The 17,379-nt window shown below is 39.3% G+C and overlaps 1 protein-coding gene across 33 annotated transcripts in view; it reads left to right on the top strand.

Annotated features, from left to right (window-relative positions):
- The window catches only part of SLMAP (sarcolemma associated protein), a 176,192-nt gene that overhangs the window by 119,813 nt on the left and 39,000 nt on the right, over positions 1-17,379 (top strand). For all 33 annotated transcript variants that reach the window (XM_055272732.2, XM_055272674.2, XM_063645397.1 and 30 more), the window contains one exon: positions 15,845-15,904. In XM_055272732.2, coding sequence (XP_055128707.1) covers positions 15,845-15,904 — 60 coding nt within the window. The remainder of the gene's footprint in view (positions 1-15,844; positions 15,905-17,379) is intronic.

Genomic DNA, 17,379 nt, shown 5'->3' with positions numbered 1-17,379 from the left:
CATTGTGTGTGGTAAAGATTTGTTGATAATGTCTATGGTTTTTCCCATCAAGCAAATACTTTCTCAGGCATTCTTCTCATTCTGCTCTCCTTTCTTAGAAATGTGGTTTCCCAAGTTTTTATGCTCATAATTTCATTTTGTGGATATTCATGCATATGTGCCCCCCGCTACCCTGCCCCACTACCTCAGGAGCGCTTGGAGGTTCTAAGGGTCATACCTGGTGATTAAAACAGACACAAATTCAACACATCAAATGTTATACTCCTTAGAGATCCTTCAAGGAAACTGAGAATTTCATTTAATAGTTTTCGCAGAGCTTCTGTTTTTGCAGTTTTGATACTATAATATTAAGTATAAGTTGAGTATTACTTCGAGGCAATTTATTTAATAAATGTGACATATTTCTTTGTCTTTTTAAAACAATATTTGGCTGGGCATGGTGGCTCATGCCTGTAATCCCCGCACTTTGGGAGGCCGAGGTGGGCGGATCACCTGAGGTCAGGAGTTTGAGATGAGCCTGGCCAACATGGTGAAACCCCATCTCTACTAATAATACAAAAATTAGCCAGGGGTGGTGGCACGTGCCTATAATCCCAGCTACTTGGGAGGCTGAGGCAGGAGAATTGCTTGAACCTGGGAGGCGGATGTTGCAGTGAGCTGAGGTCACGCCACTGCACTCCAGTCTGGGCGACAGAGTGAGACTCCGTCTCAAAAAAAAAAAAATTAAAAAGTAAAAAAAATAAATAAATAAAACAATATTTATAAAGCAAAGATTAGTACATCTTTTTGTTACCTTCTGATTACTAAATCTCATTTTTATGGGAAATTGGCACAGGGACCTGGGGCAAAATAATTGGTGTTCACTGATACCAACTAAAAGAATATCTAATCTAAAATGCAAATCTTTAGGCCAGGTGCTATGGCTCACATCTGTAATCCCACTCTTTCATGGGCCTAAGCAGGAGGATCCCTTGAGGCCAGGAGATCAAGACCAGCTTGGGCAACATAGTGAGACCCCGTTCCTATAAAAAACTCTAAAAAGTTATCCAAGAGAGGCTGGGAGCTGTGGCTCATGCCTATACCCAGTACTTTGGAAGGCTGAGGCGGGCTGATCACTTGAGGTCAGGAGTTTGAGACCAACCTGGCCAACATGGCGAAACCCCATCTCTACTAAAAATACACAAAATTAGCTGGGGCGTGGTGATGCATGCCTGTAATCCCAGCTACTCAGGAGGCTGAAGCAGGAGAATCACTTGAACCTGGGAGACAGAGGTTGCAGCGAGCCAAGATCGCACCACTGCACTCCAGCCTGTGCAACAGGGAGACTGTATCAGCAACAGCAACAACAAAAAAATTATCTGGGAGTGATGGCACATGTATGTAGCCCTAGCCACTCAAGAAGCTAAGGTGGGAGGGCGCCTTCAGCCCAGGAGCTCAAGGCTCCAGTGAGCTATGGTTGTGCCATTGCACTCTAACCTAGGCAACAGAGCAAATCCCTGTCTCTAAAAAATAAAATACAAATTTTTAGAAGAAAGATTTTTATTTTGAACTTTTAAGATTTATACTTTAAACCCTAAGAAAGGAGAGCAGGTAATTATCAAAAGAATGTTTACTCAGTTACAATTTGCAAAAATCCTTGTTTTATTTTGTTGTTATTACTGGCTTACTTAAAACAAAACAACTTTTTGCCAGTAGTACCAGCTACTCGGGAGGCTGAGGTGGGAAAATCACTCGAGCCTAAGGCAACATACTGAGACTCTGTCTCTTTGGGAAAAAAAAAAAAAGCCGGTGAGGTGGCTCACACCTGTAATCCCAACACTTTGGGAGGCCGAGACGGGTGGATCACTTGAGGTCAGGAGTTCAAGACCAGCCTGACCAACATATTGAAACCCCATCTCTACTAAAAATACAAAATTAGCCAGGCGTGGTGGTGGGCGCCTGTAGTCTCAGCTACTTGGGAGGCTGAGGCAGGAGAATCACTTGAACCTGGGAGGTAGATGTTGCAGTGAGCCGAGATTGTGCCATTGCACTCCAGTCTGGGCAACAAGAGCGAAACTCTGTCTCAAAAAAAAAAAAAAGAAAAGAAAAGCTTTTTACTTCTTAATGTCTGTTTTATTATTGAACATTTCACTTAAAATAGTATAAAATACTTAGCTGTATTTGTAACACAGAATAGTTTGCTTTAAATATACAAAAGGTGTTTGAAGATTTTTGTTGCATCATAGTTTTGGGGGAAAATGGACCAAATAAACATGCAGAGATAGCACAGAATTTATATAAATTACACCAAATCCCTTCAGTGGGAATGTTAGAAAGTTATTAAAATGATGTTTATGAGGACTATGTAATAGCATGAGAAAATACTAAACAGGTAGTACCTACATACAAGAAAAAAATCAAAATATAAAATCCCATTTTTGTGTACAAAGGGTGGACCAAAGAACAGCGAAAAAGCCAGGCGCAGTGGCTCATACCTGTAATCTCAGCACTTCGGGAGGCCAAGGTGGAAGGATTGCTTGAGCCCAGGAATTTGCAGCCAGCCTGGGCAACATAGTGAGACCCCATCTCTACAAAAAAGTAGCCGGCCATGGTGATAACATGCCTGTGTCCCAGCCACTCAGGAGTCTGAAGCAGGAGGATCACTTAAACCCATGAGGTCGAGGCTGCAGTGAACCGTGATCACACCATTGCACTCCAGCCTGGGCTACAGAGCAAGACCTGTCTCAAAAAACAAAAACAACAACAAAACAAAAGAAAATAAGTATTCCCAGACATCTGAATCCTTTGGGTCCCTGAGTGCAAACAGAGAAAGTTTGGGCTATAAGTTCAGGTAGCTAAGGAGAGGCCTACTATTGAAATCTGTTTGGTTTCTGAGTTTCAGGTAGCAAGTAGTAAGAATTTGGTTACTGGTGATTCCAGAGGTATTTCAAAACTTTCCAGATCTGTTCGTTTCCTTAAATTTGGGTAACCAGAGTTGGGAAAGTGAGGGTTGACTCTGGTTTGACTTGTTGTCAGAAGGGACATTTTAGCATTTTATGACATGCTGCCATTGTAAAAATTGTTGTGTTTAATAAGTATTCTTAATATTATAAGCAAGACAAATTCAGCAAATATCTTAAGTAAATTTATACTCAAGCACTTTTAAAACAATTTTGGATTACATATTAACAAGTGTACACAAGGTTTTTTGCCATTATTTTCATTGATAGGTATCTTGAACTGATTTATAATTTTGAATATGAAGTAAATATTTGTGTGCAGTGCTGCTTCATATTTCTTGTTTCCAGTCTTTTAAAAAGCAAATGTTAAATACCTAGCCTTCATTATTTATTAGTGCTTCTATAGTATAATTCACCTTGTGTTTTAAAAATTAGAAAGCAAATCATTTATTTCCATAAGGTTTTCCATGTCTGTCTTTAATATGATGACAGATTTTTCAGTTTATGTGTATGAATCTATAAGAGAACAATTTGGTTGTTGACTGTTTCCATTTACACGTTGTAGAAAATAAATGAATTGAAACACATTTCAATTTGTTTTCCTTTTATGGTAAAACAGACTTTTTAAAGAAAAACTTCTCTTTTCTAAGAAAAACTTTAAATTGCCGACAAAGAAATTGGACTTTGAACAGATATTTAAATAATGTTTTGCATAATTTCAGAACTGTAAAGTAAATATTCTCTATTAAAAGATCTTTACCACATATAATCTAGAATTAGGAAGTCACTTCAGTAAAACTTGCTAAAAAAAGCTTCAGCAGTATTTTCCTCTTCAGGGATTCAGACATGAGCTTGGTTTAGGCAAAACTACACATTTAGTGTTCTCTGCAAATTTTAGTTACTTCAAGTTTATCATATAAACTTAATGGATACATTGAAACTTTTTGTGTTCTGCTAAAGATGCTTTCCAAATTAAGAAATAATGTATCTCTAAATCTGTTTCATACATATCCATGAACTCTGTCACTTGATTAACTTGTATGCTTGGTGGAAAGATGAAGGGTGAAAGGACATGGAGAATTGTCGTCACTTGGTGGGCATAGAGTGAGAGACAGCCTTCTCTGGACTGCTGCCTGCCCGTTTGATTTCTTTTGCTACTGTCTGTTCTAATGAGGAGAGAGGCATCACTGCCAGATGCCAGAGAAATTTTCCTGAGGTCTACTTTGTAGAGACAAACTGCCCACTCCCCAAGGGCATCTCTCTCGATAGTAATCAGTGCCCTAAAGTAGACCTCATGCCTTTGTATCCTTTTTTTTTAACACCTGAGATCTGAGGATGTATTCTTAATCCGTGTTTATTATTATTATGAGACTTACCTTTTTGTTATTATTAGTTTAATTAATATTTCATGTCTTACCGTTTTTTTCCTGATTTTCAGAAAAATCTCTGTCTTTGCCTCCCACCCCCATAACTAGGAAAAATTATAGTCACTATCTGTATATGCTATTCTCATTCCCTCCTTTCTCTCAGGGCTTTGCTCTCACATAGAAATTGCCTTGTTTGGAGTAATGCATTGAATTGATGTTGCTTGTGTGACCAAATGTTTATTTTTCATCACTCTGTGAGGTCAGCCTCTCTGAACAGTCTCAGTATTCTGATTACATATTCTACTTGAAACAGATTTTTAGATTTTCATTTTGTAAACTTTTATTTCTCCAAGCCAAAGCAGTTTATGGCAAATAATAGAAAACATGTATTGTGTTTCCCTGCTCATAATATGTTACGTCCCTGTAACAGGAAAACTCTGAGTGTCAGCTAGGTGCTGCTAATTTTATTTTTTTTTTATTCTCAGAGTGGTTTGTTCAATCTAAGATGTATTGGAGAGTTGTTTGTACTGATCATTTCCCTAGTCAGCCCACTTTCTAACATATCTACCAGATTTTCTCCTATTATAACTGCCCAGGTGACAATCTCAAGTACATGCCAATGGTGTTTTGGTATGTATACTGTTGCTTTTTAAAAAAGATCTGTTTCCATATTCTTGAAATTGGTCCCGTTCACTTTGTTTTCAGTCTATCCTTGAATTCTAAATCCTTTTTTCCCTCTCTTTTTCCTTCTTTTTTTTTTTTTTGAAACAGAGTCTCGCTCCGTTGCCCAGGCTGGAATGCAATGGCGTGATCTCGGCTGACTGCAACCTCCACCTCCTGGGTTCAAGCAATTCTCCTGCCTCAGCCTCCCAAGTAGCTGGGATTACAGGCACCCATTACCACACCTGGCTAATTTTTTTTTTAATGTATTTTTAGTAAAGATGGGGTTTCACCATGTTGGCCAGGCTGGTCTCAAACTCCTGACCTCAGGTGATCTACCCGCCTTGGCCTCCCAAAGGGCTGGGATTACAGGCGTGAGGCACCGCACCCGGCCTCCTTCTTCTTAAATTTTAGGACAAATAGCTTCTGGAACTGTTTTTATGAAAAGGCACAACATCTTCTATAGCAAGAGTTACTTTAACTGATTAAATTTTGCTGCAGAAATGAGTAACCTTATGAAAGTCTGTATTATTAAAATTGGGAACCTCACAGAACCTCTCCTGTGAGGTTCTGTGTCTCTATTTCTGTTTTGTTAATTATTTCAGAAGGGAAATAATTTTCTGGTTTGAATGCCGATTATAACAGTTTGTGTCTTGATATTCTAATCTCAGTTTCTTCATCATATTTGCCCTTGGTGATCTTTTAGGTAACGTTAGCTCATTTCTATTTGTGATGTTTAGAATTCAATCAGAGGGATCTTGATGTGAATTCTGATGCACTCTCTCACTGGCAGTATGATTGTGGGCAATACTGGGCAAATTGACCTCTTTAAACCTTGATTTCCTCATTTATAAAGTGGGATGGCAGTATCTATTTCATAGAATTATGAAAATTAATTGAGATCATATTTACTAAGTGCTCTAAGTAATGCATGGCACACTGAAATGTACATTAGTTAGCAGGCAGAAAACATGTTGGAGAGGTGTAGAGGCTGTGCATACTTACCAGTATGCATGCTATTTAAAAAATTTGGTGTCAAGCACGTTATTTTGATGTCCTAGTCATAACATTTTCTTAATGAAACCCAATTTTGAGACTTAGAAATATTTTCCAGGTTGGCAGTTACAGCAGCAGATTGTCTGGTTCTTTCATGTTCACTCCCTCCTGTCTTGCAGTCAATTTGTTTCAGATCCCTAGGAGACTGACATCAGTATCAGATAGTCTGTGCTATTTGGGTTTATCTTCTGCTTTAGTTTCAATTAGTTGTAGCTGTCAAGTAAGGAAAATGGCTCTTTAGCTTTAAGAACTCAATCCAATCTTGGCACAGCTGTCTCAAACTTCTGGGCTCAAGTGATCCTCTCAATTTGGCCTTTCAAAGCATTGAGATTACAGGCATGAGCCACCATGTTCAGCCTCCTTTGAACTTCTTTTGAGTGTATTGTTTGCATTGTTTCTCATTTTTAATTTTATGCCACATATTAATATGGTTAGTACATAATTTATTTCTGTCAACCAAGAAGTAAATTTAGTTCTCTCTGTTTAGTCTTTGACAAGATTTGATAGTCTTCTGACTAAATGCTTAGATGATGGTACTTACATGTCAAACATATTATACTCCCAGTTCTACTCCTTGGTAGGTTCCCTACAGAGATGCCTGTGCATCAGGTACAAATTCAAGAATGTTCATAGCAGCATGATTCACATTAGATCCAAACTGGAAACAGCCAAAAAGACTCTCAGTAGTTAAATAAACAAATACACTGTGGCATATTGGGTAGAAAAAAAGCCTGACACACTATATAGTATTCCATTTATAAAAGTTCAAAACCACTAAAATCATATTACTTGGTCATGTATATTTGGGTAGTGTGACTATAAAGAAATATAAGAAATTAAATGCCATGAAAGTCAGGATAGGCCAGGCGCAGTGGCTCATGCCTGTAATCCCAGCACTTTTGGAGGCCGAGGTGGGTGGATCACGAGGTCAGGAGTTTGAGACCAGCTTGGCCAACATAGTGAAACCCCATCTCTACTAAAAATACAAAAAATTAACTGGGCATGTGTGGCGGGTGGGGGGCACCTGTAATCCCAGCTACGTGGGAGGCTGAGGCAGGAGAATTGCTTGAAACCAGGATGTGGAGGTTGCAGTGAGCCAAGATCATGCCACTGCACTCCAGCCAGGGAGACAGTGTGAGACTCTGTCTCAAAAAAAAAAAAAAAAAACACAGAATAGTAGTTACCTTTATGGGAGAGGAAGGGATTTTTATTGGAGGGAAGGGCTTCTTCCCTGTGGAGGGCTTTAGGGGTTGGTGGGGTGGTTCTATTCCTGACTTGGGCTGCAGTCACGTAGATACTTGCTTTATGAAAATGTATTAACCTATACCTTTGTGTTTTATATTCCTTTTTGTATGTCATTTTTGTTTTGTTTTGTTCTTGAGACTGAGTCTCACTCTGTTGCCCAGGCTGGAGTGCAATGGCACGATCTTGGCTCAATGCAACCTCCGCCTGCCGGTTTCAAGCGATTCTCCTGTCTCAGCCTCCTGAGTAGCTGGGATTATAGGTGCATGCCACCACACCCAGCTAACTTTTGTATTTTTAGTAGAGATGGGGGTTTCACCATTTTGGCCAGGCTGGTCTCAAACTCCTGACCTCAGGTGATCCGCCTGCCTCAGCCTCCCAAAGTGCTGGGATTACAAGCATGAGCCACCGTGCCCAGACTTGTATGTCACTTTTTATAATAAATATGGTTTAAAAATAGTGGAAAATGAATAATCACCTCTCTAGTGTATCGCTCAAAAAAGAGTTTTAAGGCCATGTACAGTGGCTTATGCCTGTAATCCTAGTACTTTGAGAGGCCAAGGTAGGAGTATCACTTGAGTTCAGGAGTTCAAAACCAGTCTGGCCAACACAGTGAGACCATGTCTCTACAAAAATAAAAATAAATTAGCTCGGCATGGTGGCACATGCTTGTAGTCATACCTGCCCGGGAGGCTGAGGTGGGAGGATCGCTTGAGCCCTGGAGTGGGAGGCTACAGTGAGCCATAATTGCACCACTGCACTCCAGTCTGGGCGACAGAGTGAGACCTTATCTCAAAAATTTTAAAAAAAGAGTTTTAGGGCTGGGCACAGTGGCTCAAGCCTGTAACCTCAGCACTTTTGGAGGCCGAGGCAGGCAGATAACGAGGTCAAGAGTTCTAGACCAGCCTGACCAACATGGTAAATGAAACCTTATGTCTACTAAAAATACAAAAATTAGCCAGGCATGGTGGCTCGCACCTGTAATCCCAGCTACTCAGGAGGCTGAGGCAGGAGAATCACTTGAACCTAGGAGACAGAGGTTGCAGCGAGCTGAGATCATGCCACTGTACTACAGCTTGGATGACAGAGCGAGACTCCATCTCAAAAAAAAAAAAAAAAAAAGAGTTTTAAAAAAGAAGAAAGAAAGCCTTCTACTCTCTCTCTCTTTGAGTTGTACCAAGTTAGATAGGTCTTTCAAGACCTGCAGTTATCATGACAGGAAAGTTCTTTCTTGAGTCTCTGAAGGGGTAAAGTGAGAGGCAGAGATCTCTGATCTCACCTCGATTGTATGTATTACACTTGTGACTCCCAAAGCATTGAGGTCTCTACACCAAATTGGAGACTCAGTGGTTACAGACTGTTTTAAACTAGATTTTTTATTTATTATTATTATTTTTTGAGACGGAGTCTTGCTCTGTTCGCCAGGCTGGAGTGCAATGGTGCGATCTCGGCTCACTGCAACCTCCACCTCCTGGGTTCAAGCGATTCTCCTGCCTCAGCCTCCCGAGTAGCTGGGACTACAGGCACGTGCCACTATGCCTGGCTAATTTTTGTACTTTTAGTAGAGACAGGGTTTCACAGTGTTGGCCAGGATGGTCTCGATCTTGACCTTGTGATCCGCCCACCTCGGCCTCCCAAAGTGCTGGGATTACAGGCATGAGCTGCTGCACCCGGCCAAAATATATGTTTTCTTTATTTACAGGCCTCTAGTGATTCACAAGGTTTGAAAATATAACTTTAAATAGTTTCAATAGTGATAATAGCAGCTAATTAGCCAGGAGCAGTGATTCATGCCTATAGTCTCAACCAACTGGGAGGCTGAGGCCAGAGGATCGCCTGAGCCCGGGAGTTAGAGGCTGCAGTTCACAGTGATCATGCTGTGAAAAGCCACAGTACTCCAGCCTGGTCAATGTAACAAGATGCCATCTCTTAAATAAATAAATAAATAAATGCAGCTAATCATTATTTAGTACTTATAAACCAGTACTCCTTAAACTTTTTATATATATTATTAATCCTTTTTTTAGGATGAGGAAACACTCAAATAATTTTTCTTTTGATCCCTTTAAACATAGATGCTCAATTGATTCATTCTACAAAGATTAATTAAACATGTATATACCAGGCATTATTTTAACTGTTGGGGTTATTAGAAGTGAGTAAGACAAAGAAGGCTTTGCCTTCATGGAGTTTACATGCTCTTGAGGAGACAAAAAGTAATAAACCAAAAAATTAATATGTTAGGAAGTGATGAGTCCACTGAAGAAAACAAAGACTGTAAGGGGATAGGGAACAATAAAGGTAGTAATGTGGCTGAACAGATATGGGACTAAGCTGAGTTGTATGTGTGTCTGGAGAAAGTGTGTGAAATAAAAACCATATGAAACCCTAATACTGAGATTGGAGTTTTAGAAGAACTTACACACCTTTTTAAAATAAAAGGCCAGGCCAGATAGTAAATATTTTAGGCTTTGCAGGCTGTAAGGTCTCTTGGCAGCTACTCAGTTCTGCCATTGTAAGGGAAATTAGCCATGGACAATATGCAAATGAATGGACCTGGCTGTGTTCCCATAAAACTTTATTTGCTAAACAGGCAGCAGGTTGGATTTGGCCCTGTGGGGATATAGTTGACTGACCCCTGGGGTAGATCACAAGGGACCTTGTAGGCCATGGTAAGAACTTCAGATTTTTTTCTAAGGGTGAGAGAGTTTGGAGCAATAAATTACAATCTTCTGATATGTGTTTATAATTTTTAAACATGTCAGTATGTAGATCTTCAACATACTAGAGAAAGACTAGAATCGCTTTCAAAGCTATTTGTGTTTATACTATTTTATTATCTGCTATGTTCATGTAACAGGCATTTCCAAAAACTATTTTGTGTCAGAAGTGTGTTGGGAATTAAATTATTAAAAAAAAACTTCTCCACTTTCACCAGACCCTAAATTCCTATATTTCTCTCATTTATCTTGGTAATCCACAGTGAGTGCCTGGTGCGTAGTAAATATTTGAAAGAATGAGTATATTCCCTCAAGGAATTCATAGTAAGTTGGGCAAGGTAGACATAATGAATAGTTGCAATATACCTTAAGAGAGATAGGAATGGAGGCTTAGTGAGGAGAGATTCCAAACATATTTAGGAGAAAGGAAGAGAAGATAATTTCAGTTTTAGACATGGTGAGATTTAAGTCCCAGTGGTATTTCTGGGTGAAGATGTTTGGAAAGTAGTTGGACAATGGACAATAGGGTCCTGGGGCCAAAGAATGCTAGACTTGACATCAACATTTAGAAATTACTCAAGGTAGTTAAAGCCATTAAAAAATATTGTTGTTGTTGTTGACAGAAATCTTAAAGACTAATGCACATATTTAGATTATAATCAGAGAAAGGGAAAGGCAATAAAAGCCTAAGAAGGAAGGAATGAACAAGCACATAAAAGTAGGAGTGACTGGTATCCTAGAAGTTAAAGTAGTAGTGTTTCCAAAGGGAGGCAGTAAACTTGATTAAATATGGTGAATGGACCCATTCATAGTAAAATATTATAAAAAGCATAAGTCACAAAGACAAGAGAATGGGAGAGAAGACTACAGTGGATAATAGATGCCAACAAAATTTTGGAAGATGTGAAACATAAATTGAGTAGTAAGAGATATGGGTTTCCACTTTCACTTTTCTGAAGGCCTGCACTGGGTAAAGGAAACCTCAGAAAACCAAGTTAAAACTGTGACTAAGGGGCACTTAATACCTGTCAGGTAGGGCAGGAATGCATGGTTGCTAAAAACAGGATTTAAAGTTTATATAAGGAATAATTTGAACTATTTTCTTATTTTTCTTCTTTTTTTTTTTTTTTTTTGAGACAGGATCTCTGCTGCTGCCTAGGCTGTAGTATAGTGGCATGATCTTGGCTCACTGCAGCCACAGCCTCGCAGGTATCGATCCTCTCATCTCAGCCTCCCAAGTAGTTGAGACTAAGGGCACACGTCACCACACCCAGTTAATTTTTCTATTTTTAGTAGAGACAGGGTTTCGTCATGTTGCCCAGGCTGGTTTCGAGCTCCTGGGCTCAAGCAATCTGCCTGCGTCGGCCTCCTAATGTGCTGGGATTATAGGCGTGAGCCACCACACCAGGCTGATTTTTCGTATTCTTGTCCATGCAGACAGACAAGTATCTCTTTCCTTATTCAGAAAGACTGAAGGTTTGCTCTCTGGAGGCTGAAATGGAGAGTCTGTAGACCGGGGTATTTCAGATATGTCTGAGGGGGTAGGTATGAGCATCTCACTGTGGGGAGAAGTGGGAGAGTTAAATGAAAGTCTCTATACTGAATCAGAATGCTGGTCAACAGGCTTATACTCCCCAGAAAGGCAGCTGCAGGGCTCTATTCCAGAGAAACCAATCAGACAAAGAGAAACACATACTGTTACTGATATTTAAACTGTCCCAAAGTGCTTAAATAACTTAAATAGCATTTTGGGAGGCCAAGGTGGGCAGATTGCTTGAGCTCAGGAGTTCGAGACCAGCTTGGGCAACATGGCGAAACCCCGTCTCTACAAAAAAATGCAAAAAATCAGCTGGGCATGGTGGTGTGTACCTGTAGTTCCAGCTACTTGGGAGGCTGAGGTGGGAGGATGGCTTGAGCCCGGAAGGTGGACATTGCAGTGGGCAGAGATCACGCCACTGCACTCCAGCCTGGGTGATAGAGCCAGACCTTGTCTCAAAAAAAAAATAAAAAAATAAAAGTCTCCCAACAAACTGCCACTGTGTGGCCCAGTGGGTGTAATAAGCCCATGCATGTAAGACTTTGTCAGCTTCTTATTGCCTCACCCTTGAATATGAAGAGAAAGCCAAGATCAGACTTTTGAGGAAATTCTTTCTTGACAGAGATCAAACCAAAACAAAAACAAAAACAAAAACAAAACACACACACAGAAAAATGTGAGTAAGGACGAAATAGGAAAAAGGTAAGAAGCAGAAACTTTTTTTTTTGAGACGGAGTTTCGCTCTTGTTGCCCAGGCTGGAGTGCAATGGCACAATCTTGGCTCACCACAACCTCCACCACCCAGGTTCAAGCAATTCTCCTGCCTCAGCCTCCTGAGTAGCTGGGATTACAGGCACCCACCACCACGCTCGGCTAAATTTGTATTTTTAGTAGAGACGAGCTTTCTCCATGTTGGTCAGTCTGGTCTCGAACTCCTGACCTCAGGTGATGCCCGCCTTGGCCTCTCAAAGTGCTGAGATTACAGGCGTGAGCCACCGTGCCCAGCTAGCTTTTTTGTTGTTGTTGTTTTGTTTTGTTTTGTTGTTGTTGTTTTGTTTTGTTTTGTTTTGAGAGAGAGTCTTGCTCTGTCGCCCAGGCTGGAGTGCAGTGGTGCGATCTCGGCTCACCACAACCTCCACCACCCAGGTTCAAGTGATTCTCCTGCATCAGCCTCCTGAGTAGCTGGGATTACAGGCACCCACCACCATGCCTGGCTAAATTTGTGTTTTTAGTAGAGACGGGGTTTCTCCATGTTGGTCAGGGTGGTCTCAAACTCCCAACCTCAGGTGATCCGCCCGCCACTGCACTCCAGCCTGGGCGACAGAGCAAGACTCCGTCTCAAAAAAAAAAAAAAAGAAAAAGAAAAGAAAAGAAGAAAAAAGAGACTACACACTGAGTAATATGAAATTTAAGAGCATCAGGAATAAAGAGAAGATTCTGAAACCTTCTAGAGAGAAACAAAGGATATCATATAGTCATAATAAGCTAAATTTATAATATAGTAATAAATAAGCCATGAGATTTTTTTTTTTTTTTTTGAGTTTCGCTCTTGTTGCCCAGGCTGAAGTGCAATGGCATCATCTCGGCTCACCTCAATCTCCGCTTCCTGGGTTCAAACAATTCTCCTGCCTCAGCCTCCTGAGTAGCTGGGATTATAGGCCTGCGCCACCACATCTAGCTAATTTTGGGGTTTCTCCATGTTGGTCAGGCTGATCTCGAGCTCCCGACCTCAGGTGATCCGCCCACCTCGGCCTCCCAAAGTGCTGGGATTACAGGCATGAGCCACCATGCCCAGCCAAGCCACGAAATCTTAACGGCTCAACTAAACAAACATTTATTTCTCATTCACGCTACATGTCCATGGTGAGGAAGACCACTCTGCTCCATATTGTCACTCAGAGATCTAGACAGATGGAGTCTTTACTATCTTACGATGTTGCTGTCTCAACACACAGCTTCTAGAGTTCCTGTGGTGGGATAAGGTGTAAAAAACTTACACTTTCTCTTAAATGCTTTGGCCCTGGCTAGCATCAGTCCTATGAATCTTCGTCAGTGCTAGGGAGTGGGGATGTGCAGTCCTCCCTGATGCCCAAACAGAACAGGCAAACCAGATATTGCTGAGCGTAAGAAATCCGTACTATGTGTACTGAGGAACAGGATTCAGGCTGTATTAGACTCACCTTCTGGTTGGAAGCTGGAAGACAATGGAACAATGCTTTCAAAATTCTGATGCAAAAGTATTTCCTGTAGATTTGTGTATCTAGTCAAAGCATCAATCACATGTGAAGGTAGAATGCTAACATTTTCAGAGAAGCAAAATCACAAAGTATTGACCTTCTGTCCACCCCTTTTCAGGAATTTATAAGAGGATATGTTATAGTAAAACAAAGGAATAAAACAGAAAGAGGAAGATGGGGATATATAATGTGATAAATTACTTGGTGTGTTTGACAGTATTGAAAGTTGTATGGTTCTGTGAGAACTTGGGCTATGTTTGAGATATATAAAAATTAATAAAACAAAAAAATGAAGCATTATAAATTCTGAGTATACTGAAGGCCATGCAAGAAAGGAAATATAATTATAGCATACTATATGACTCATATAAAATAATTTTTCAATATAAATGCTGATTATAGGCCAGGCGCAGTGGCTCATGCCTGTAATCCCAGCACTTTGGGAGGCTGAGGCGGGTGGAGGTCAAGAGATCAAGACCATCCTGGCCAACATGGTGAAACCCCGTCTCTACTAAAAATACAAAAATTAGCTGGGTGTGGTGGTGCGCACTCGTAGTCCCAGCTACTCGGGAGGCTGAGGCGGGAGAATCATTTAAACCTGGGAGGCAGAGGTTGCAGTGAGCTGAGATTGTGTCACTGCACTCCAGCCTGGTGACAGAGTGAGACTCTGTCTCAAAGAAAAAAAAAAAATACTGATTATAGATTGACAAAATGCAACTCTTGAGGATGGTAGTAGAAAATGGCAAAACTTAACCATGTAAAATAGATTGTCAATAAATATCTAAAATGGAAAAATGAAAAACCAATGTATTATTTAGAAATATAAATGTAAATATCAGAAGAAATGGCTAAAAGTTGTAGGAAGTGAATTTTAGGAATGGAGTGAAGTAGGACAGAGGACAGGTAGGACAACTTACATTATACATCTTAATCAGAATCTGTTACTTTCAGTTTTTTTTTTTGAGATGGAATCTCGCTGTGTCGTACAGTGGCGCCATCTCTGCTCACTGCAAGCTCCGCCTCCCAGGTTCACACCATTCTCCTGCCTCAGCCTCCCGAGTAGCTGGGACTACAGGCACCTGCCACCACGCCCGGCTAATTTTTTGTATTTCCAGTAGAGACAGGGTTTCATCATGTTAGCCAGGATGGTCTCTATCTCCTGACCTCTTGATCCACCCACCTCGGCCTCCCAAAGTGCTGGGATTACAGGCATGAGCCACCGTGCGCGGCCCCTGTTTCTGATTTTAAAAAGGCAGAGACAAAGTTCCACATACTTCAAAGAGCCTATGAGAAATGAAAATTAAGAAAAGGAGCCATGGGCATTGGAAGACTAGAGGCTATAATGATATTGGAACAGTTTCAGTGGTTGAGTGGTGGGTGTGGACCAAGTTGCAGTTGGTTGTAAAGCAAGAGAATAGAAAATTTTCTTCACATATATTGCAAATGAATAAATTGAAGGAGACCAACTGACATGTAGGAGTAAATAAGGGGACACAGAATAGATATATCCTCTTCAATGAAATGTGGAATATGAAAATATGACTTTAAATTATAAAAAAGTAGCATTATACATTTACAGAGAATCCCCCATAAAACACAACAAAAATTTTTTATTTCTTTGAATAGCTTTTCTAAAATGATTCATTTACTGAAATACATTATATAGGCATCTCTGCTGAATTATGTCAGCAGAGAACAGTAAACTATCGGTATAACTTAATTTTTATTACTTCTTCATTTGAATAAATACCTTTTCATAAATCTTTTATTTTAACTTAATAGCCTGATCTAAAGAGGATTGCTTTATTTCTTCTGAGCCCTTTTTATAAAAAGATCTAGGCTTTTAAAATAAGGTGAAAATAAAAGGCAAATTGTCTGCCTGCCCCTAGTTTTCTGCATTAACGTGATTGCTCGTCATAGTTCCAGTTCTCTTAGTTCTCCTTCCAGATTCAAGTTTTTATTCAAGCTTGGTCATAGGAGTAATGTTATCATCTTTAAATTTGGTCATGGAATGTGTTACACTGCCCAGCTCAGGGAAATGCTGCTCAGTTTGGGCTTGGATGGTAACGTTTATTTTCCTTGGCAGAGAAGCTGATCGTCGAAGGGCATCTAACCAAAGCAGTAGAAGAAACAAAGCTTTCAAAAGGTTTGTTTTCTGTTTTTTCTATGTTTTTTGACAGTTCTTTTGGATAATGAAGGTTAGTGTATATTTTCAAGGTTATAGTATTTTAACCATCAGTTTACTTCTTATAGCTCACAAAATAGCAAGCCAGTAGCAGTATCAGATAATATATAAAATAATTAGACATCTGTTTTAAGAAAGGTATCGTAACTGGAATGTGTCTTTTTAAGTGGATGTATATTTATGGTTTTTTGAATGTTAGTACTTGATATAGGTTTCTTTAGGTATTAAAGATTTGTTGCAATCTCTCTCACTCCCAGCATTAATTTCAGCTTTGATCTCAAATTTTAATCAAACACAATGTAAATCGTTTGTGATACAACTTAAGTGAAACATGCTTGCAGTTCTATTTTGGGGGTTACTGTACCTTTAAAATCTCTTATGATGTTTAATATTTCCTTAATTTTTGGCATCTTGGTTTGATTTAAACAAAATTAATGACTTTTGTGAATGTAGAATCTTCTTGTATTTTATGAGTAGTCCAGTAATTGCCCAAAGTAGTTTATTGTGTTAATTCTGTTACAATTGTCAGAGAAGAAAAGTGAGTTTTAAAGCACCATATTGTTAAGTCACTTTTATACATAGGGAAATAAGGCAAATAAATTTGGTGGCATGTGTTTATCATAGTAGAACTTTCATTAGACTATACCAGTATAAAATTTAAAACTAGATTCACAGTCCTTTTGGCCAGTTAAAACATTGAGTTACAAAAGTTTGAGATACTTAATTTTAGTACATTCTATTTTATTAAAGTAACTGGATTCATTTGGCTTTTTAACCATTTAAGAGGATGGTGTTATTTCAAATATCTCGTGGTTTCCATTCTGAATTTTGTGCACCACAGATGCCATATTTGGGAAAAAAATGCATAGAATATGCATCATTAATATTGTTCTGGCAAACAGGCATTGAGTTTCAGAACAGTGAACTATTTTTAGTACATATGGCAATTTTTTTCACCTTATTAAAGTGAGATGAGAACAGACCTTAAAATAGCTTTTACCTCACCATCCAAATACCTATTCAGATTAGTTGGCTGAATAGCCAGCACTTTGAAGTAGAGCCTTAGGAAAAAAAAGCCACTGCTTCTTTAATTAAAATATCTTGCTATCTTAGCACTTATATTTAATGCATTCTAAATTAGAAAATATTTTCTTGAAATTATGTTGTGTCATTATTGGAAAAGTTTTGTGCATTACTGATTTCCCCTTTTAATTTATTGTTTTTATCTTATTGATACATAATAGATGTGTATATTTTCAGGATATGTTTTATAGTTTGATACATTCATTTAATGTATAAAGATCAAATCAGGGTAATTAGAATATCATCACTTTAAATATTTATCTTTGTATGATTTCCTTTTAAACCTGGCTATAAACTGTTTATTGGAAGTTTTAAAGAGGATGCCTTTTGATCCAGCAATTCCACTTTTGGGT

Source organism: Symphalangus syndactylus, chromosome 1 (assembly GCF_028878055.3).
Source record: "Symphalangus syndactylus isolate Jambi chromosome 1, NHGRI_mSymSyn1-v2.1_pri, whole genome shotgun sequence".
Taxonomy (NCBI): domain Eukaryota; kingdom Metazoa; phylum Chordata; class Mammalia; order Primates; family Hylobatidae; genus Symphalangus; species Symphalangus syndactylus.
The sequence above is the reverse complement of the archived record's forward strand: the minus strand, read 5'-3'. Positions and strand labels throughout refer to the sequence as shown.